The sequence below is a fragment of the Poecile atricapillus genome, chromosome 1 (assembly GCF_030490865.1).
Source record: "Poecile atricapillus isolate bPoeAtr1 chromosome 1, bPoeAtr1.hap1, whole genome shotgun sequence".
Classification (NCBI taxonomy): domain Eukaryota; kingdom Metazoa; phylum Chordata; class Aves; order Passeriformes; family Paridae; genus Poecile; species Poecile atricapillus.
The window spans coordinates 38,666,545-38,690,097 of NC_081249.1; the positions used below are offsets into that span (position 1 = coordinate 38,666,545).

General features: G+C 38.3%; 1 protein-coding gene across 1 annotated transcript in view; it reads left to right on the forward strand.

Annotated features, from left to right (window-relative positions):
- The window catches only part of NALCN (sodium leak channel, non-selective), a 233,685-nt gene that overhangs the window by 207,844 nt on the left and 2,288 nt on the right, over positions 1–23,553 (forward strand). The window contains exons 27-43 of the mRNA XM_058846993.1: positions 287–391; positions 1,074–1,180; positions 3,108–3,228; positions 3,316–3,414; positions 6,854–6,947; positions 7,480–7,586; positions 7,982–8,056; positions 10,794–10,913; positions 11,911–11,979; positions 14,141–14,289; positions 14,970–15,063; positions 15,847–15,979; positions 16,493–16,608; positions 18,912–19,069; positions 19,683–19,833; positions 21,450–21,599; positions 22,298–22,415. Of these exons, the coding sequence (XP_058702976.1) occupies positions 287–391; positions 1,074–1,180; positions 3,108–3,228; positions 3,316–3,414; positions 6,854–6,947; positions 7,480–7,586; positions 7,982–8,056; positions 10,794–10,913; positions 11,911–11,979; positions 14,141–14,289; positions 14,970–15,063; positions 15,847–15,979; positions 16,493–16,608; positions 18,912–19,069; positions 19,683–19,833; positions 21,450–21,599; positions 22,298–22,415 (1,966 nt within the window). The remainder of the gene's footprint in view (positions 1–286; positions 392–1,073; positions 1,181–3,107; positions 3,229–3,315; positions 3,415–6,853; positions 6,948–7,479; positions 7,587–7,981; positions 8,057–10,793; positions 10,914–11,910; positions 11,980–14,140; positions 14,290–14,969; positions 15,064–15,846; positions 15,980–16,492; positions 16,609–18,911; positions 19,070–19,682; positions 19,834–21,449; positions 21,600–22,297; positions 22,416–23,553) is intronic.

Genomic DNA, 23,553 nt, shown 5'->3' on the forward strand with positions numbered 1-23,553 from the left:
AGTGAGTTTGCAATTCTTATGCATACAGAATTTAGCAAGGTGGTACACTGAGCACAAGAAAGCTTTTATCCTTATCTGCAATTCTTAGATCCTGTGTTTAAAATAAGATAAATATAACACAACACCTGGTTACTGGACCAGGACCTAAAGAAACATGTCTGTCACAGAAGCTGTATCTGCAGGTTTATACCACAAAATGGTCCTCCCTGCAATTCACCAAGAGATCTCACCCCCTTTTTCAAGTCTGCAGAAGGGGAGCTTGACAAGTCCAACTTCATCTTTACAGGTTTCTATTCTTCTGCTGACATTAATGCTTGTTTTCGCAAGCTTTGGAGTGCAGCTGTTTGCTGGAAAACTGGCTAAATGCAATGACCCTCACATCATCTCTAGGGTAAGAACTGCTTTTCTGCTTCAAAATAATGGTATGTTGTGCCATTTTTTGCCTGCTGGGGAAAGAACTCTCATATGAAAAACTGAGATCTCAGGCACTTTATTCTTCAGAAGTAGGATAATGGAGGGAAAGGTGCAAATGAGGGTAAGGATGGGTTTCCATATAAAGCAGGGGTTTCCAAGTAAAGCAGGTCTAAATAATGGGGTCTGTTTTAAAAAAAGAAGTTGTCAAATGAATGCCATGTTATTTGCAAAGGACTGGATAGCACATGGAATTAATCATGGAAAATACCACCTTTGCATTCCTAGATCCACAACTGAAAAGCAGGTTAGACTGCTAAAGGTCCAAATCATCGGGGACACCATGTGGGTTACATGGAGAAAGTTATCTGTGTTTCTTTCTCCATTTGGGGAAATATCATCATGACCTAAAGAGAGCAGTGGTCTTTAGGAAAGAGGTGAAAGGCTACATTGTCTTGCCAATTGAAAAGCTCTGTCAGTCCTGAAGGAAAATGGTATGTGGAACACTGACTAAGATGCATTTTTAATTTCATTTTCATTTAAAACCTTTCATTTTTGTGTATATTGCTTTCCCATCATGGTAAATGTGCTGTTTATGCTGGCATGTCAGCATTTCTCACAGGCTTCTGTTTAATCTCGGGCTGTGGTTTATTTCACTATAGGAAGATTGTCATGGCATTTTCAGAATAAATGTAAGTGTTTCCAAAAATCTCAATTTAAAGTTAAGACCTGGAGAGAAAAAGCCTGGATTTTGGGTGCCACGAGTCTGGTGAGTTGCTACACTTTGGCCTGTGTTTCTTCAAAAGTGCAGCTGTTGGTGTAGAAAAAATGGCTCAAATGTGATGACATTAAATTACTGATGGAGGGGTTTTATTGTAATTCAAATGATACTAAGAGTAAAAATTCTGGTATATTTAGTAAAAAGCCAGATATATGAAATTTTCCAGACTTAACCTCCACTTCATAAAACAGAAAGGAAAATAAACCCCTCTAGGTACTGAACCTGAATAGGAATTAGATTTCATTTGGTTATTATTATTATTATTACAGTGGGAGTTATTTTCTTGAAAAGTATCATCACTTAGTTATTCTTTAGTACTATTACGAAGGCAACCTGAGAGCCATAAAGCAACAATAGAACCTAAGAATAAATAGCAGAAGATGAGAAGGAAAAGAAATGGAAATCAACCTGCCTACATCTACCCATAAAAACAAATTATTATATCATGTCTAAAAACAGCCTTTCTCTTCTATGACCATATACCATGCCAGCTCGTAGTTTCTTTCTTTTTCCAGTGTAGGGAATCCTTGTGGTCTATGTGGTACAGAAGTGCAGTAAAATTTATTTAAAAGCTAATGTATGTTTTTTATTAGTATTCTAATAAAGTCCATTAAATATTTCCCAACACCTGAACAGGCAAAACTCACTTTTTTTAATTGTTTATATTTTTCACTTGGTTGGCATTTTGCAAAATTAACTTAACAGCCATGATTATTTTAATTGGCCATGTGTGTGGATAAAGAATGTACCAGCAGTGGTAGATTCAGAGCCACCCTACACTAATGAAATAGTATGCTGTGATTTGAACAGTCAGTGAAATTCTGACATCTGCAGAAGTCTTTGTTTCTGTATGCTTCAGAGAAATTCTTCCTCAAGTAAGCAAATTCAATCCTGTTCAGCTTGATCCAGAAATAAGCAAAAACTGTCTTAATCAGCATAACTGTAAACTTTGGGGAATGTTTTGTTATTTCAGAAAAAATGTTTTACCACAAAGACATTTATACCACCTGTTGGCTGTTAGGCCAGATTTTCAAGAGCCAGATGTCAGTATAAGGACTGCATTAAAAAAAAGTATCTCCATCTGAGAGCTCTCTTTTCACTGAATGGTTGGATTTAAGAAGCACCAAACACTTAGTAACTCTTCTGGAGTACAACTATTTACCTTATAAACTGTTGAAAAGTCATTGGGCTCATTGTATTATCTAGCTTGGATTGTAGAGACAGGGCAATGTGCTAACTTAGCCCAAAGAGAATACTTTTAATCTTCTACTGGAAACATTCTCTTGAATCTCAACTGATAAAAAAGGACGGAGCACATGGTATAGGAAAGCCAAGATGTGATGTCCTTTCAGTAAGTTTTGCTTTAAGCTATCAGTTCCTCACGATAATGAAGTAGGGAACATATTTTCTAAACAATCTCTCTGACCATGGAGTCCGAATCATTTATGTAGGTTAGAGAATTATTTCCTGCAGGTAAATTTATTTTAGAATCTGACCATTGCCATCAGATCAATTTTTTCCATGAATGATGTATTTTTCTTATTTTGTTGGCAAAAGCTTTAAAATGCAGCAACATAGAGTCATAGAATGGTTTGGGTTGGAAGGAATCTTAAAGATTCTCTGGTTTCAACCCCTCCTGCCATGAACAGGGACACCTTGCACTACACCAGGTTGCTCAAAGCCCCATCCAGCCTGGCCTTGAACATGTTTTAAGCTTTATTGCTGTGAGTCAGATTCTGAGTAAGAAAATAAAACATACATAGGGATCTAAAAAATTATTTTTACATATTTATTGCTGTCACTATTGTTTTCTTATTCTTGATATGGAACTTTTCTATGTTTCAGAGGCTTTCACCCCAACTTTGCAAGGTATTTAAATGTTGCTGGTTACACCTATTTGTGTACTACATTTCAGGGCAAATCCTCGGAATTTTAATTTTGATAATGTGGGCAATGCAATGCTGGCACTATTTGAAGTTCTGTCATTAAAAGGCTGGGTGGAAGTCAGAGATGTTATTATTCATCGTGTTGGGCCGGTAAGGAAACACATCAGATTCTTTGAATTCTACAACAAATAATGATGGGGGTTTTTTTAACTATTAATCTTATTTTTGTCTATTCAGATCCATGGAATCTACATCCATGTTTTTGTATTCCTTGGCTGCATGATTGGACTGACCCTTTTTGTTGGAGTTGTCATCGCCAATTTTAATGAAAACAAGGTACTAAGTGAGGTGGTTTATTCTGAGTGAGAGGGTTGATTGGATGTAGAACTGGCTCTGTGAGAAACCTGAAACTGGTATTGCACTGTCTACATTACCTGGTAAGGCTGCCTTTAGTACTGGCTTACCAGTCTTACGTTTTGCAAGACTGCAAATGTGGCTTCAGGTACACTCGATCCATACTTGCTAGAAATTTGAAGCTTGTGATAGCAGCAATCCATCACACACTCTGTCAAAACTGTTAATTTCTAGTGCAGCCATGCTGCTAGATGGAGATTGAACATAAAGCACTACATATTTACAGGTTCTGGTTAGTTTCATGTAGGCATACATGTGGTGGCAGATAAAAAGATGTTTTATGCTTGCCTGCGTTGCAACTCTAGAACCCTGCCATTGCAGTATTTCAGATCCAAATAAAGCTGTGTGGCTTTTTCTTTACAAACCACAGAGTACATTGTAAAAATAATTGTCCATCACTCAAATAAAAATGTAGCTAGTATTCTAGGCAAGTTCACATGGGCTTTTTGGATTACTTTGAAAAGCATAAAAACCTGCCCTCAGGGGAACTGTTTCAGACCAGCTCATGTCTACACTTGTTAAAAGATAGAATCCTCTGAATGGAACTGCTGCACACACACTGCACAACCTTTAGTCTGAGGGTTTTTTCTGAGCCTCTTATGGTGCCTCTGAGGCATCAAGACAAAATTATTAATTTTTTCATCTTTCATTTCAAAGTCACAAAAATAATGAGATGTAATACTTTTACCACTCGTGCCTCTGAAGGGAAAAGATGATTACACACTATAGCTTGTGGAGATGTGTGACAGCCCAGCGTGCTTGTGCTGGAGCTGGGTGCTGGCTATGGCCCTGACCTGAGCCCAGTAGCAACCACCACCATTGAGTTTGTCCATCAGGGAAACCACTTGACTCCTTCAGGAAGGGAGCCGAGCTGCACGTTACTGTGCATTATTGTGGGCAAGCAAGGCATCATGAAATGGGATCAAGCAGATTGTGAGACAAATAAATAGCCTATAACCTCTAGTGTTCTGAAGGTATTTTTTATGTTTGCATAACGTTGGTGTAATTTCGGTAAGATGAAGCACAGTCATTCCTGTAAAAAATTATCTATTCTAGGGAACAAGGAGGAATGTACTAATAATTTCTTTTCTTATTCACTAAATTTTGGCTGTGAATTAACAAAGCTGAAATTTCTACAGTATGAGAACTCCAGTGGATTTTTATAGATGCTTTTGTCACTTTTTGTTCAGCTGTGCAATATTACTTTTCCTTCAAATTTTTTAATACACAGATGACTAGAGAAAGCTTTATGCTTTTTGTCCTTGCTCACTAGTAACAGTTCCCTGTAAATTGCACTGATCAGGCACATCAGGCAATGTTCCTATAGAATTCACATGATACTTCAAGTATAAATCTTTTATATCTTCTGGTTCAGCTTCTTCAGTTGTTTCTTAGTAGCCTGAAGTGTCATGTAATGCTTGTTTTTCTTTCCTTTTTCATGACAACTTGTTGCTTTTTATGTATTTACTAAAGAGAAAAGAAAATGTTTTCAGATTTGAGTTGGAAAGATTAATGTTAATTAAGTGGGCAAGAGTTTCAGCCCAATTAATATTCAAGTAGACTGAAGAAATGCCCAGAAACTAAAAAAATATATAGAGAGAGATGGCTGACAACTAGCCCAGAAAGTAGAGAGCAAAACAATTCACAGTGTAAGGTTTGGTCACATTTTCTTAAAACTAGTTACTTGACCAATGTATTAGTGTTTAAAGTAGATATTTTCTTTAGAAAATTCGTGGCAGATATATGGTTAGAACAATTACAGGAGTTGTTGATGAGGATCAGAGTTGGACAATTACTGAACAAACTATTTTACATGAGAACAAACAATTTTCTAAAAAGAAAAAAAATATGATCGTTTCAGATATGCTCTAGTTTTTTGTATGAGTTGTTGGAACTGCAAGTGTGGAAACATTAGACTGGGAAGTACCACAGCAAGTTCTGGACTCTGTCATTTGCTGTCCCAGTGAAAGGGCATTATGCCAAATTATTCCAACCCCCAATCCCATTTCAATCCCCAACTATCACTTGTCACAGCTCCCAAGTGCCAGGAGTTCAGTCAGAAGTGAAGATGTGAAGGACTCAAATATTACCTGACACTTTGAGCTGAAGTCCAGATGCAAGCACAGCTCCTCCAACCCTCGACCTGCTTGCAGTGCTCTGCTCTGTGGTTCCCTTATGATGATCCTGATTGTGGAACTGTCAGTTTCTGAGCAACAAAGTAATTTGGCACCACTAGATCTTACAAAAGTCCACTTTTTTGCCACTTTTTATGTTCTTTGCAGTGAAGGCTCTCCCAGCAATATATGCCAGACACACTCCTTAGGGTGAATATGTTGCCTTTTAATCTAAGTGTTTCTAAATGGTACCATTCGGGCCTGACAGGAGTAGTCAGCATCTTTACATCAGTCACTTTGACCACATTGTGTTGGAAGGCACCTCTTCCCAGGGTACCATCTAGGGACACAACTCCATAAAGAGATTATGTTCACTAAGAGGAGAAGTCCTGACCTTACCAGTTGAACAGCTAGCCACAGTTTCAGTATCTAGACAAGCCAATGCCCAGGTAAGGGCAAAGACCATACCAGCCCTCACCCAGCTCAGTGCAGCTCCTTTCTGACAGGGACAGTAACCAAGTGTCTGGGAGACAGACTTTTTAACATTTACCTTGAAAAGGTCTTCTTTGTTTTTGTAACTCTAGAATCCTTCTGTGAGATTTTACAGTTCTCTAAAGTCATATGGAACTCATTTTGTTTTGAAGGTCACTTTTAGACAATGTTGAATTCTGTTTGAAGTTTTCAATGTTATGTGAACATTTATACACATTACTAGCTACCACCATCCACTCTAAAAGTATGTCTTCACCTCTCTTTGTGCTTCCTCAGTGGAGAGCTCTTGTAGATTCATAGCATAGTATTATTTTATTTCAATTACACCCCAAGCAGAAAAGCTGTGGAGAGCAGCAGTGGTCTCCTGGAGGGCTCCTTCCCTGAAGAAACTAGTGGCACTAGCAAGCCACAGGATTTTCTGTGCAAAATCCAGACAAAATCCACCACTCTGATTCCTGGGAAATGGTGTTCAGTCAAATGGAAGACCTCCTGCAGTGTTTCATTGCCCACACTGGGCTGCTGCTACAAAGAGCAGCAACTGTGCCCGCTGAGTTGAGTCCCAGAAACTCACAGCTAATGCATCCAGAAATCCTCTTGAGTAATAGCTGATACTTCAGACTCCTTTCCCTAAGCTGTGTGTTATTTAAGGGAAGTTGTGTATGTAACTTTATTTCAGGCACCAAAGAGAATGTTGTTTTCATGTTGCAGTGCTGTTAAATGACAAAAGCTTTATATGCTTCTCTTTGTTTATTAAGGGGACAGCTTTGCTGACTGTAGATCAGAGACGATGGGAAGATCTGAAAAGCAGACTGAAGATAGCACAACCTCTTCATCTCCCACCTCGTCCGGGTATCAAAGATATTTTGATTTTATTCATGTTGAGCCCTAGTGTTCGTAATTCCCCAGGAGTCTGCAATTCAAATTAAAACTGTAATCGTGAGGCCACTAGGAGGTTGTGCATAAGTTAATGTGGAAACAGACTCCAACTACAGATCTCTCCATAAGGCTATTAAAATCAACCCAAAAAAGGTTGTGCTTCGATGGTTTTAAGATAAGCCTTAATGAAAAAATTAATTTCTAAATGAAAAATATTTGCAGTTGGCTGTAATGATATGAATGGAATGTATTAACCTGACAGCAGTTGAATGATGCACTTGCCCTAAAAGTACCGAAGCTTTCATGCAACAGTGGTGTTCAGTATTTGAAATCATATGTTCAGAAGCCCTATTTGATATGGAAAATTGTGGAAGAAAATTAGAAATGTATTTTGAGAATGGGAAAGGATTATTTTGTCTCTAATGGACTTGGAAAATATGTCAAGAAATCAGGGGGAAATGTTATTGCGTATTTTAACTCTCCTCCTCAAACTTTCTTTTTACAGATAATGATGGCTTTAGAGCGAAGATGTATGATATAACTCAGCATCCATTTTTTAAGAGGACTATTGCTGTACTAGTTCTGGCCCAGTCTGTGTTGTTATCAGTTAAGGTAATTGTGTTTCTTTTAAGCACTTCATCACAGTAGTACAGCATGTGTTTGCACATTTCCTAACACCAATTAATGATCAATTGAGCCATTAGTGTGATGAATGCAAGGAAACTCAATTTCTAGGTACAGCAATCTCAGTTGGCATAGATCACTGTAGATTATCTGTAACTTGTGGAACTCAGTCAGTTTCTGCCTTTTTGTAGTCTGGTCCACTATTTTTAATTTCTAGTTAAACTGTAAATCTGAGAGAAGAGTACAGCAAGATGCCATTCTTGTCCGAGTGTACTTTAAAGTGAAATTTATTCATTAATAAAATCCTCACGCTAAGGCAATGAAGAGGCATTTATTCTGTTTAACAGCTATTCTTCTATGAATGAATTATGCTTGCTTTTCAGTGGGATGCTGCAGATCCAGTGACCGTGCCTTTAGCAACAATGTCTGTTGTTTTCACCTTCATTTTTGTCCTTGAGGTAAAGTAATATATTTTATGACTTCTTGAGATTAAGACTTGCATATATGTATATTTCCTTTTGTCTTTAGGGATGCTTCTCATTCTTCACTAGGGTGTTTATTTCTAAATGTGTACATTCAGGGTTCTCCATGTCACTTGTCTTTAAGCATGTATTGTGAGAAGAAATTTTTAATGTGTTAGTGTCATACTTCTCTACAACATTGAGCTTTGTGTCTTTTCATATATATTCAAGTCTGAGTATTTAACAGTGTGTTTTGGTGAACCCAGTGAACCCTTTTCTTGCAGAACATATCATGTTACATTCCCTCCATACAACAGAAGGTCTGTGTTCTCACAGTTCTGCTTCATTCATTTAAGTTTTGCCTAATGTGTTAATAATCCCCACTATTCTGTACCTGTGACAAAATCAAACCTCTCTCACCTCTTTTTTGTTTTAAATATAATCTTTCATTTCAGTATCTTTTAATAAGCTACTCCCCAGCTCCAGTATTGTCTATCTTTTGCTGCACAAGTCCGGCTCCAATACGGTGGCAGTTCTCAATCTACGAGAATATTGTTATTACAATCTCTGCAAGGTGTATTTAGCCTATTTTCATAAGACTGGAATCTAGTGATTTAAACACATTCTGAAAAACATATTTTTTTAATGTGTAAGGATATTGATTTAACAATAAAGAAGATGCTTCCTCTGTGGTTAGGATAGTACATAATTCTTTATAAGTTTTTGGTTGACTACTTTTCTTGTCAGTCCCTTCTGAATAGCTGATACTGACCACTATCAGAAACAGGATAGTAGACTACGTTTCCCACTGCTCTAATCCAATCTGACAGTTCTTGTGTTCCATTGATAGGTTTTGCCAGTAGTGATGAATAAACAATGAAGTAAATACCTTGTAGCAGCTGTAGCTAGAGTATGTCCATGTTGTTGCTTCTTTTTTCCCTACTCAGGAGAAATCAGTGTCTCTGGAGAGACTGAGCAAACACAGAAAAGTTTTATTTGTGCAATACACAGGCAGGTTTTAATTTACCTAGTAACTATGTCTTTGGAAATACTTTTTTCTCCTGTACTGCCAGGGGAAACAAATACACTTCTAGCATTTCAAAGGAACTTTGTCAGAGCCAAGAAAAATTTGTTGACTGTCTCAACAGGCAAGCTATCACACTGTGAGTGCACACAATTTATAGAGAGAGGAAGTAGCTTCCTGCCCAGGAGCTTCCTTAATGCAGCATAGTCCGGTCACAGAGTCTGTTTTCTGCACAGCTGATGGCCCTGTGTCCAGACTAACTCCTGATTCAGCCTTAAACTTCTACTGCTCAAATCATATATATGTGGTATAGAAAACAGGAAGAATTTCAAGATTTCACTTTTGTTACCACACTGATGATGACAGAATAAAGGGAGATGTGATTTTTTTTTTTTTTTTTTTTTTTATTTCCATGGTGTGGTATTCAGTTCAAGATTATGGACAGCTGAAGCTAGATGTTTAAATTCTACATGTGAGATAGGTGTTTAAGCTGTTACTGTGATCAAGGGAGATGAAGGGTGAGATTCAGTTACCTCCACTAGCCACTCCAGAAGACCATGGCTGTTTACAGGTCTTATGTCAGTCCCATCCATCCATCTTCAGTTCTCTAGGGCAGCTCAGGTAACTGAAGGCAAGATACCTTAGGTAACTCAAATGGTAATTAGAGATTCAGAGACCATATTGTTCACTTTGTACTCAGGCTTCAGAAAACATTATAAGGCAAAAAGCTAACTGGAAAATCAGCCTTTTACCTCAAGCTAGCATCCTCTTATATCTGGTTTTGTTTTCAGTAATGTTAAATGGCAGGGTTGCAAGGTGGGATAGAAAATATAGTGTAATGAATGCCTGATATTTATAGCCTTTATACAGTAACTCCTAACCTGCTCAAAGACTTAATAGGACTTGTGTATGGGAAACCCTTAGGTGTTCCCTCTACATGCATCACTCTACTTTTTTATCTGTTACCTGATGTGACTATTTCTGTAACTATTAGTATCTACTCTTGAACTTTTGACTGCATTCCTGTTACCTAAATTGGAAATATCAAGCACTTTGGAAGCTGTCTTTTACCAGGTACATTGTCAAATATACTGCCTTTACTGTTCTTAGCATTTTTCTCTTACATGCTGCTGAGTACAGATGGTGCTGAATACAGAATGTTCCTTAAGGCAAGAAATATTTGCAATATAGGAAAGCTTTTTAATAAATTTGAACTGTAGATCCTGCAGAACACAATTATATTCCTGAGATCAGATGTGCTGATGTAATTTTAGCTTGCCTACAGACAGTTAGATAGGACACTGCTACCTTTTTTAGCTACATGTTATAGACATGACTTGTTTAACTTCAAGGCCACATTCACCTCAGCAATCTACACATTAAGCACTCAGTTTGAGGTAGTTAGCTGCACTTCTGTCTTTGATACTTGATGGAGACAGAGAGACAATTCAGAATGCTGTTCATCCCTTGGTCTTGGTCATCTGTGGTCTTACACAAGTACCAGTTTTCCTCCACCTAAGGGAAGCTAATATTATCCAGTTAGTCCACATGGGAATATTTAGTTGAGATTAAATCTGCCCCTTGTTGTTTGAAACTATTTCATAAAATGAACCAATCAAACATTTTGGAGAATGGAAGAGGATCTTCCATTCAAGGAATGGAAGGAATAATCATTTCTTCATTACAAGTGAGATGTTCTTTTATCCACAGGTCACAATGAAGATTATTGCCATGTCACCTTCTGGCTTCTGGCAAAGCAGAAGAAATCGGTATGATCTCTTGGTGACATCTCTTGGAGTTATATGGGTCATACTTCATTTTGCCTTATTGGTAAGATATACAAAATGCAATTCCAGTGATTAAAATTCTTTATCTTTAAACACCAGCAGAAGGATTGCTGCTGTATGTCCAGATAAATCTTTGAATGTTTAATAAGGCTGAAATATGTCTGAAAGAAACTAAGCTTCATGCTAAGAGAAATGAATCATTGTCTTGGACAATCATGTAATGCAAAAATTGACTTACTGTTGCACGTTAGAGTCTGTAAATGTGGTAGGAAACAAGTCTTTAAGAGGGATGTAAGTGAGAAAAGGAAGGACACTGAAGAGAGTGAGAGCTCTTGCTAATAAAGATCTTATGAGCGTGAAGGAAAAAAGAAGCAAGGCACAGAATACAAACAAGAGCAGAGGATTGGAAGAAGGCATAGGTTCAAAACTGCTGTACAATACAAACTCTCGCAAGCCCAACAGTGATTCTGTACCACTGGTTTTGGTTAAGGGGCAGTGTTTAATTCAAGACATGTAGGAGAGACGGAAAGAAATCAGCTCTCCCTCCATTTCACACACATTTTTTAAATTTGACTACACTCCTGGTTTCTTTGTTTACAGGGGAAGGAGAGGGGATGGTTGATGCTTGTCATCAGTCACAAGTTGTCAAAGTCCCAACCTTATAATGTCTGCAGGATTGTCTCTTGTCTGCCCCAAGTTCTGTTTGAAGGAAAACCTGCTTTGTGTGACTAGTCATTTTGCCCTGACATTCAGTTTTGCCCTGCTACTAAGTAGGCCTGGGGAGTTTCTGTAATCTGTAATCCAGCAGTTTCCTAGACAAGTAAACTGGGCCTGATGTGCATAATTAATAGAGGACTGAAGGGTTTTTGGCTTGATGTGTGGGGAGATTTGGTTTGTGTTCTTCATATTGTTGCTAATAGTTTATGATTCTGCTTATTTCATATGGGCATTGCCCTATATTACTAAAACATCAGTTACCACAATCTGTTCAAGAGATTCTTGGGGAACCATGTATTAAATCTTCTGTGTTTGTGTTCCAGAATGCATACACATACATGATGGGGGCATGTGTAATTGTCTTCAGGTTTTTCTCCATTTGTGGGAAGCATGTAAGTATAAATTAGAAACTGCAATTATTGCAGTGCTCATGTATAAATTAAAGGACTAGATGCTGTGCATCTCTCATGCAAATTCTGTAAGGCTCTGTTTTCTAGGCAAAAACAAAAACAAAAAAAAAAATCAAACAGCAGTCTGCAGCTTTATATGCTGTCCTTAAAATGTCAGGATTTTAAGTAGATTGTATATAAGTGCTATGGTTACTGGAAAAGCTGAATTTTTTTTAGAAAACAAAGTGCAGCTGCAATACCACAGCTTTTAAAATTGCTCTCTATGACTCTGAACATGCACTGTGCTACTTTCAGCCCTTTCTGTTTCAGTAAGATGTGATGGGCATGCTCTTTATTTATTTTCTCTGCAAGACTATTGTAGTGGTGGTTGAATGCACTCCTCTTGTTATGACAGTGGTCTCTTAAAAAGGCTTCTTTTTCCAGAGTGCAGGTTTGTGTCTTTTGTCTCTACAATGTATGTCTTGTCACAGTAAAGGATTTATATTCAATTTAAAAATAATTTTGGGCCAAGATGTTCTTCTGGAAATACTGGGATGGTGACAAAGCAAGTCACTTCTCAAGTTTACATTTCTTTTGTGTTTGGATTTCCTCTGGTATAATTGAGAGTAGACTGGCAGAATAAACATAGACAGAGAACAAACACATTTATTTAACAAGTGGTGACTCTGCATTCCCTTGCTGTAGAACTTCTTAGACTATCCAAATATTTTCTGTGAAGTCTGACATATTAAAGTAAATGTGATGAAAAAACTGCTGTTCTAGGTTACCAGGGTTAAGAACAGTAAGTCAAAGGGTTTTTTTGAGTAAAGATAAAAAGTTTTCTTTCAATCAGCCTATACAGAGCCTGTAGAACCTTGGAGGTCATATGAAAAATCCTTGCTTCTTCTGTGCATCCAGACCAAGTGATTGCCTTCAAAGCTTTCTGATTGATTCTGAAGTTTTTTTTCAAGGTTTTAACCTAGTCATTTGTACTTTCATGTTACCAGCTGTATTAGTTTCACTAATTTACCCATCCTGATGCAATGTGATGGCTAAAGGTCAGCAGGAATTTAGCATGATTATAAAGAAAAATGAAACCCTCAGTCCCATTAAAGTGGATTTTTCATCATATCCAAATAATTTAAGAGTCTTAGAACAATCTAGGGCAATAAATTTATCAAGAGTAAAATGCAAAATATACATGCATGGGAAAGTAATATCTATTATCAAGGCACACAGCCTATGGAATTTTCAAAATTATGCTCTCATTTTGTGTTTTTTGGCCAACTTTGCAGAATCATAGACTCACAGAGTGGTTTGGGTTGGAAGGGACCCTAAAGAGCATCTCATTCCAACCCCCCTGCCGTGGGCAGAGACACTTGCTACTGGACCAAGTTACTCAAAGCCCCATTCAACCTGTCCTTGAACACTTCCAGGGGTGGGGCATCCACAACTTGTTTGGGCAACTTTCTCCAGTGCCTCACCACCCTCAAAGTGAAGAATTTCTTACCAATATCAAATCTAAGCCTAACCTCTTCTAGCTTAAAGCCACTTGCCCTTGTTCTGTCACTACATGCTCTTGTAAAAAGTCCCTCTCCAGCTCTCCTGTCACCCCCACTTAGGTACTGTAAGGCTTCTGGAAGGTGTCCCTGATCTTCCACAAACTTCCATGAGAAATTACCAGCTTAAAAAAGCTCTACTGATCTTAAGGAAATCTTCTCTATAAATGAAAGTATTCCTTTAGGTAGGCCACAGTACCTGTGGTTTCTAACAGTTAGTATCACTTTCAGATAAGCCCAAAGTAGTTTATTGCACCACTGTTCATGCAATGTCAATGCTGATACTTTAGAAGAATACTGATCCTAGAATATTATAGTTAAGCTTATGTTGTACCATCACTGTAATAACCTACACTGTATTATCCTATATATACTTTTTGGGAGGAACACCTTGGCCTTGTAAATGAGGAAGATAGGCTCGTATCTATGACAAGTAAAAAGCACACATAGTTCACATTCATAATGTACCATTTTACTGTGCTCATCCATTAATGAATGTGTCTAAAGGATTTGATGTCAAAATGGCAAGTGCAAGAACTCTCTTTTATGTTTTATCTTTGCTTTTCTGAATGCTCTTATGGATTGCTTTCTTTCTGTCTTTGCAGGTAACACTAAAAATGCTTCTCCTGACTGTGGTTGTCAGCATGTACAAAAGTTTCTTCATCATAGTGGGAATGTTCTTACTGCTTCTTTGTTATGCTTTCGCTGGAGTGGTGTTATTTGGTACAGTGAAATATGGAGAGAACATTAACAGGTACAGTATGGAGTTCCCACCTCACAGGGCTGTTGTTCAAACAGCCTGAAGAAATCACATGGTGCTAGAGAAGTTTATCTGTGGTAAAAAACAGACAGATCTGCAGGTCTGGCTGAAGAGCTCTAAAGAGAATTTCTGATAAGAGATACTGAGCCATCTTTCCAGTCCTTGTGCATTGGACGAAATGACACCTGATCCAACCCAGAGCAGACTGAGAGCTGTTCTTCATTATGCCAGCTGAAATATGCTTAAAGGCAGAACTGTGCTAGCCCACAAGATGCTGAAACAAAGTACCTACTGCACTTTACTGGCATTACCCAGGAACAGGATCCATATACCAGGCTGATACAGAAAGGAGACAGTTCTTTGAACTGCTTCTTAGCTGGAAATTTCCCAATCATAATCTGGCTTACAAAACAAAATGGAGACAGGAAGTGGGATCTGGCCTTGAGTTTCCTTTAGCTCTCTGATGAGTTGAAATACTCAGACCTGTGTCTGAGCTAGAGTTCAGTTATTGTATCTTAAATCTTTAAATAAATGATTCAAATAATACTGTAACTATTGTTGGTTTAAAATAGTAGAACAGTAGAAAATGGAAACATTTTTTCTTGCCTAATGTTTTAATTCTGGGAAGTGAAACAATCTCTCACTCTCAATCTCTCTCTCTTTCTTTAAAACAGACATGCAAATTTTTCATCAGCTGGCAAGGCTATTACTGTACTCTTCAGAATAGTTACGGGAGAAGACTGGAACAAAATTATGCATGACTGCATGGTAATTACAATACCACCAGAGATAAGTAGACAAGAAATGAGAGATACCCTTCCATCTGTCTTTTCAGTATTTTAGCTTTGTACAACGAATGTTGGGCTTTCCTTTATCTCTTCAAGAAAATAATTTTCACTAAACCTCAGAACAGGATGCACAAATTGAAGTTTCAGTCTCATACTCACAGTATAGTGTTTCATGGAGCTAGGCAATTAGATGATTTAAAAACAAAAATAAACAGATGGTTTCAAAATCAGAAATTTAGTAACTCACTTTCACTATTATTTCTTTGACTGGGGCAAGGTGTCTTTTCAGATTAACCTTGTCTTTCATTCCTACTCTTTGGCTCATTCCATGTGAGTCTTGATGACCTCAAAATTCCTCCTTGAATCATTATGTTTTGCCCAAGTAAATGTTTATCTGTGCTTTCCATTGCAAGGAAGATCACATGCCTCTCCTTTTTAAAATTAATGAGCAGGGAAGAAAAGTTGTGAAAACTACTATGCTTTAAAGCACCAGGTTGTTCCTGTACAGTGGCATAATGCACAATGTGCCCTCTGTGTGGTAGTAAGATCTATGCCTCAGCCTTTCTTGTCATACCTCTCTCTTTTTCCTGGTTTCTGTTTACTAAAGGAAGAAAAACAACCTGTCCACAATAATGCCCACAGTATAATTCCCTAATTGGGAAGCCTTAAAGACATAATAGTCTTAAATATTATATTGATTGCAGTGAAATGAATAACCTCTTTCTATTATTATTATTTTACTTCATTTTCTTTTGTTTTGAAGGTTCAGCCTCCATTTTGTACACCAGATAACAGCACCTACTGGAAAACAGACTGTGGAAATTATGCTGGTGCTCTAATGTATTTCTGTTCTTTCTATGTCATCATTGCATACATCATGCTAAATTTGCTTGTTGGTAAGTGAAAATAGACATTAATAACAACACGGTTGTTACTGCATCTTGGCATGTAGTATGTTAGATGTGAGTCTGTTGTGCTGCTCAGATATGAGGCTATCTTGTACCTTCAATGATAACTTGCAGGCATATAATGCTTTTGGTACTTCTTTGGCACAGGAGTGCCAAATCTCAGGAAGTCTGGGAATTAAAGCTTTTGGAAAAAAGAGTTATTTTCTGTTTGCAGAGTTGACCTACAGAACACTGTTTTCTAAGCTTTTATTTCTTCTTTGTTCAATCATTGGAATTCACTTAATCGATCTTAGATGTTAGATTAGGCATCTCATCAGCATTTAAGATACAGCTTTTAAAAAGCATGGTAAACATTGATGTGGCAAGACAGTAAATTATGTATTCAAAATCCTTGTCTGAGCATACAGGCCTTTTTTAATGAGGAGTTTTCACAATAGAATTAGAGGTTACAATGTAATTACAGGCTTTCTTTAGGGTGTATTTTGTTCTTGTGGTTTTCAGCTATCATTGTGGAGAATTTCTCATTGTTTTACTCAACTGAAGAAGATCAGCTTTTAAGTTATAATGATCTAAGGCATTTTCAAATTATATGGAACATGGTTGATGACAAAAGAGAGGTAAGAAATAATAATTTCCTGATAATAAGCACAGAAACACAGTAAACTTCCAGTTTTTCTTGAAAATTAATACGGGGGGAAAAAAGTGTATTGACAAAATTCTCTGAGCAGTTACTGTTCAAATTTGAGAAGTGAGCATGATCGACTGTTGTTCATGGCCCTTCAAATACAAACCTGTATTCTGTGAAGTGCTTATGATAACAGATTTACAAGCAAATGTACCTATTTATAGGATAAATATAATAGCATGTTTCCTCCCAGCTCCCTGAGAGTTGTTCCCTTGGAAGCCTGCAGATTCATGTTCATTTTTTGTGTTTGTTCTTGAGGAGATCTTTGCTGAGATTTCAGCACTGTCTCTTGTAAAATTTTTATGGAGAGGTTAATCAAGTATGGGCTGGGTGAGAAGACAATGAATTGGACTGAAAACTGTCTGCATAGTCAGTCCCAGAGTGTGAGGATGAGCAGGACAGGTTTTAGTTGGAGGCCAGTAACTCATTGTGTGCCCCAGGGGTCAATACTGGGTCCAGTCCTGTTCAGAATCCTCATTCGTGACACAGTCAGAGTGGCAGAGGACGCCTCCACCACATTCACTGTTGACACCAAGCTGGGCAGAGTGACTGATATGCCACAGTCGTGCTGCCATCCAGAGGGACCCTCACAGGCTGGAGAAATGGGCTCACAGAAGTTTCATGAAGTTCAGCAAGGAGAACTGCAAAGTCTCGCACCTGGAGAAGAATAAACCAAGGCACAGTACAAGCTGAGGCCACCCACCTGGAAAGTAGTTTGGCAGTAAAAGTCCTGGGGACCCCAATGGACACCAAGTTGAACATGAGCCACTATTGCCCTTATAGAAAAGAGGACCAATGGTATCCTGGGCTGCGTTAGACAAAGTATTTCCAGCAGGCCAAGGCAGAGAGGATCCTTCTGCTCTGCTCAGCCCTGGTGAGGTCACACTTGGGGTCCTGGGTTTGGTTCTGGGCTCCTCTGTACACAAAGACATGGACATACTAGAGAGAGCCCAGCAAAGGGACACAAAGGTGATGGAGATTGGAGCATGTCTCCTGAGAGGAAAAGCTGAGAAAACTGTCACTCTTCAGCCTAGAGAAGGCTCAGGGGGATCCCATCAGTGTATATAAATACCTGCAGGGAGGGTGCAAAGAGGACAGAGCCAGGCTCTGCTCAGTGATGCCCAGTGACAGTGACAGGGCTGGAGGCAACAAGCACAACCTGGAAGAGTTACCTCTGAACATCAGGGAACTGTTTGTCACTGTGATGGTGGCCGAGCACTGGCACAGGTTTCCCAGGGAGGTGGTGGAGTCTCTGTCCTTGGAGATATTCAAAAGCCATCTGGACCTGATCCTGGGAAACTGGCTTTAGGAGACTGTGTTTAAGCAGAGGGGTGAGACAAGGTGAGCTCCAGAGTTTCCTTCCATCCTCAACCATTTTGTGATTCTGAAATGAGAATAACATCTGGGAAACTGAGTTGCTCAGATGCTCACACAAATTAAATCATCATCTGAATGATTCATGACATCACTGAGATTTGAATGCGAACAACATTATGGTGAAAGTAGTTGGTTGTTTATAGTTGGCACATGGCTGTGCTGGAGAGGGAAGCTGCAGTCTGTACTCACAGGGATAGAGTGTTCTGAATCCATCGTGTCCAGCACTGATAGAATCTCTCTGATGTGAAACATCTTACAGCAAAAATAGTTCTGATGAGTCTCATTTAGCAGAACAAAAAATATTTGAAGATTGTGAATACCACAGTTTCAGAAGGAAGAACTTTCAGTCCTAATTTTGTAACAACGGATAGAAATTGTTACCAAAAGTGCAGGATGTGCTACCTCTTAGAGCAGATAATCTTTAGAAAGCCAGTAAACTCTCAACATTCTGCTGTTCATTCAGGATGCACAGAGAAGGGCACAGGTTTATAACAAATTATAGATATGGCTATGAGTGTTTAAACTATACTTTAATTTCCATTTTACAAGGGCAGCTCTTTGGGAATATGATTCTAATTACAGATGAATGCAAATGGGGAAACTAAATCCCCAAGCAATTTTGAAAAATTCTGGCAAAATTAATGGTATATATTCTCACTGTATGTGAGTCAAATAACCACAAAAACTTCTGTGAACTTACTGATGAACTGGCTGAATGTGCACATTCTTCTGCAATGTTTTCACAGTGACTTAAATATGCTAGAAGAAATAGTTTTTCTCTCAGTAATCAAGTTGAATGTCTGAGTTAGTTGCTAGCTAACAGTAATAATTTACCATCAATTATGCAATTTAATACAGGGTGTAATCCCTACCTTCCGAGTGAAATTCCTGCTGAGGCTTCTGCGAGGCAGGCTGGAGGTGGATCTTGACAAGGACAAGCTGCTGTTCAAGCACATGTGTTATGAAATGGAGCGTCTCCATAATGGTGGTGATGTCACTTTTCATGACGTGCTCAGGTACTCTGAGATTTTCTCTGCATTTTTAGAACAAATATCTTTCCAGGCTAACAGGTTGAGCCATTAGGCTCAGGAGAAGCCAAGACTGGTAGCCACAGAGGCACTGCAATTTTAAATGTTTTACAAAAATTAGTTTTCCCTTTTTCTTTTCCTGTAAAAATATTAGTGATGGGAAACACAGGTCCTAGGGAATCAGCTCTAAGGAATTTTAACATTTTCATTGCAGGAGGTTTGTCACAAACTACAGTCACATGTTCCTCTTGTATCCTAACTAATGAAATATACCTTCAAGTGTAGCAATATGACAGTGAGCCTGACTAGAAGTAAAATAGAAATGGAAACATTATCCAAGCATAAACACTTGGGGGGAAAAAACTCAAACCACCACAAATGCAGTTCACTTGGATAGCTGGATGTAGGTGACAGGGCCTTTGTTTTGGACACAATAAATCTCTTTTTGAATCATCTTGTCAATTTTTTAGCTTCTAACGTGAATTTACTTTGCATACCTGAATTATGTACTTTCACACTAAGGTCTTAAGTATGAGCTTTGATTCTCTAAAAAATGCAAAGGCACCTGCATTTAAAAATAAATAAAATGTTTTTCTTCCAGCATGCTTTCATACAGGTCTGTTGATATCAGAAAAAGTCTTCAGCTGGAGGAGCTGCTTGCTAGGGAACAACTGGAATATACCATAGAAGAGGAGGTGGCCAAACAGACCATACGAATGTGGCTGAAAAAGTGCTTAAAGCGAATCAGAGCAGTAAGTCAAGCTAAAGCAGTATCTAAATGGTTGCATAAACTGAGCTGCTCAACAATGCTGGAAATCTGCTGTCCCTATGCTTCATTTACACTGGAGTCATGATACTACATATTTGAAGTATGTAGCAGTTGCTAACTGAGCAAAAGAAAGTTTGCTACAGCTCTACAAAAATAGAGCTGTTTGTTACAGCTCTACAGTGCTACAAAAATAAGTGCTTTTTGAAGGCAAAAACTCTCTTCCTGCCCAGACTTAATCATTCTTTTCAATACAGCAGAAAGATGCATATGCAGAGACCAAAGTCAAAGGAATAAACAAAAAAATAATGTAATTCGATGGAACTTCATAGGCCTAATCCTTCCTCACAGAATGTAACTGTGTAACTTCTTTGCCTCTGCTGGCAGATGAGAAACCTGTGGATGACTCTCCAGATGGAGCCTGTATTAAGATAAATCATTTGAGTGAGCCATTACAGTTAATGTGTGTGCAAATGAGCAGTGTCTACGTGGAAAGCAGGTGTATGGACCAAGTCACAACCTGGTTGCATTGATGACCAATTTTTCAGTTGCTATGAGTCTGACTCCATGCTTAGACACATATTTTTTTTTGTTTTCATAAAAAATTACTTTTTGTGATAGGAGATTTTCCATAGTGGTCTGTGATCATGGCACCTATCTTCTGTTTGTAAATTTATTAAAGTATTTAGCTGGACATTTTTAATATCATATACATTCCAGATGAAACATCAGTGTTCATACACTACATAATTTCATTTTGATTTCATCTCTGTAATAATAATGGCAGTAAATTTAATCTCAGCTCTCAGTTCTGGGTTTTTTTAACTCTGTTGTTCATTTCATTATGATATTGAAGTACACTATGTTAAAGTAAATATGCTATTCATTTCACTCTAATAATATGGTTCAGATCATTTCACATTCTATGAACCTTTTATAAATTGAATGTAATTACGAAAGTTAAGAAATATTTTCAAATTCTCTTGTTATTCTCTAAATCTCCCTAGAGGGATCATGTGAAAACTACCCAGAAAGGCAAAACCCTTCCAAAGTGCTGTTTATTTTAATTTAAAAGCAAATTAGATTGTAAAATCATAATGGTAGTAGGTTGGGTTTTTTTCTATTTTTACTGTAAATCTATACTTAGTCCCTAGGTTTTCACTACTATTTTATTCAGTCTTATTGACAGCCTACTTCAAAGTCCATGAAAGAAATCAGAATTTTTCATTGCTTCCATGAAATTCCCTGTGAATCTCTACCAATTTCCTGGTTTCTTTTTCTTTGCAAGAACTTTTAACTGATAAATTCAAAACTTTGAATGTGTTTAAACTCTAGGTTTAAACCAAAAATTGAGAAACATGCCTTCCACTTAATGTAGTTCATAAATTTCATCCTCTATTCCCTAAAGGTTAGAAATATGCTGGAATTCACTTTGTTTAAATAGCAACATCTAATACGTGGATCTTTATTGATGCACCTGGGATCCACAGTTGGTGCTCACTGTTCAGTTAAATATTTGGAATGCTTTAAAAAAAAAGGAAACACATTAGTGTGACACACCAGTGAGAACATTTTTTTTCATCACATATTGTACCTTGATAGAAACAGCAGCAGTCGTGCAGCATTATCCACAGCCTACGAGAGAGCCAACAGCAGGAGTTGAGCCGATTTCTGAATCCTCCCAGCATTGAGACAACACAGCCAAGTGAAGATATGAATGCTATTAATCAAGATAACAGTGCACAGCCAGAGGTATGTTATCCAGAAAAATATCAGCTCCTCATAATAAATCCAGAAAACTTCCATGTTTCTTATTTGTTCTTTTTAAAACATCATTTTAACTGAAAAAAAAAAATTAGAAACAATACCTTGTTTTACTTCAGTTTTTGCCATCAGATGTAAAGGGAAGATGCTGTAAGGCAGTAATCCCCAACATATTTAGCTGTCTTGCTAAACTCATATGGTGCTAAACACCATAAAGCACACTCAGCTGTATGACTCTGACAGCCCCAGCTTTCAGCTCTTGCATGAGCTGTGTGCAGGCTTGGGGATGTGAAGCTTTCCAGTTCAGACAATCTGAAGTGGTGTTTACACTGAGAGTGAGAGCACTGGGCATGCTGGGACCTCTGAGGAAGACTCCTGGGCTCTTCCAGGATAGGGAAAATAGAAGGTACCATGCAAGCGTTGCTTTCTACAATGGTTGTAGTAGGCTGAGAAAAATTTCATATCTTTCAATAGGATGAATGGCATTGATAGCCCACATGACCTTTTTGCTTTTATCTGTTAGTAGTAGTTTTCTGGGGCATTAAAGAGAAGAAATCATGCTGCCCTAACCAACGGCAATATGTTTTGTTTGTATTCATGGATAAAGCTTGAAACAGAATAGAAAGGTATCCCTTCCTAAGGTTACCTAGGGGAGCTATGACTGAGATTAATTTTTCTCTGTTCAGACAAGTAGCCAGCAGCAGCTGCTTAGCCCGACACTTTCTGACAGAGGTGGCTATAGACAAGACACTGGAGATGCTGGGAAACCTCAGCGGAAATTTGGGCAATGGCGCTTGCCATCAGGTAAGTGAAAAAGGCTTATCAGTGAAGTCCCCACATGCAAAATTATGCAATAACAGGGCTGAGAGAGGCTTCGTGATTCACAATTCTCCCTCCTGGCTGCTGCTTGCACCTACATCAGGGCTTTCCTATCCTCATGCCTGTTGGAATAAAGCAGTTTCTCCCTTTCTTCACAATTCTAAAAGTTTGGAAGATGGGCTCAAGCATTGCCCTGTGCAAGTGGTTACATTTTTTACTTTTTTCATACATTTACTGAGGACCTTTTACGTCAGTCATTTTCTGAATCAGGGTGCTGCCCCCAAAGGCTGCCACTGTTCAGACCCTAACCATATCTAAGTGGAAGCAGGAGAGACAGTCATGCTGTTCTGTTGACTACCATTGACCCTACTATTGTTACCAGTGTACTTGTCCAAGAAACAGGATAGTTTAATAGAAAACTTTAAATCCATGATTTCCATTTAAATATCACTGAACAGCAAACATCAACATTTTGTTGGAAAAGAGAGAGTGAAAGAAGAAGCATGCTAAGGAGGAGTCATACTACTGTAGTCAACTGCATATGTTTTTCAAGTGAGAAATCTTGAATGAATAGCCCAGGGTTTCCTTTCTTAGCACTGACCTGGTCTGTGTCAGTTTTGAATATTCTTCAGTGGATGGTCCTAAAAAGGAGGGTCATTTCCATGCACAATACAGCTGACAGATAAGTAGTCTGCCTCCAGTCCAGCAAGGACAGGTATTTAAGATCATGAATAGCATAATTAAGATCCATTGTGGGGTTTATATACTTAGACCTGTGGTTTAGTGCCGCTCCAGCAACTTGTACTGACTTCAACCCCTAGGGCATTGTAAAGTATCACTTTCTAGATGTAGCAGCCACTCCTAAAAGTACCCTCACCCCCCTTCCTCATATTTACACCTTTCACTGTTTTGCCAGCAGGTTAGCTCATGTTAGTACTGCCTAAATCATTTAGTTTTCAATTAGCTGGATAAGAAGAGATCTCTTGCATCAGTTATCCCAGCAGAAGGAAATGAGGCACTGCTCAGTGCCTCTCTACCAGCAGATTAGTGAGAGTAGTGTGAACATCTGGAGCTGGGAAAACAAACAAACAAATTAGAACAGAGCCCTACTCTTTCTGAACTA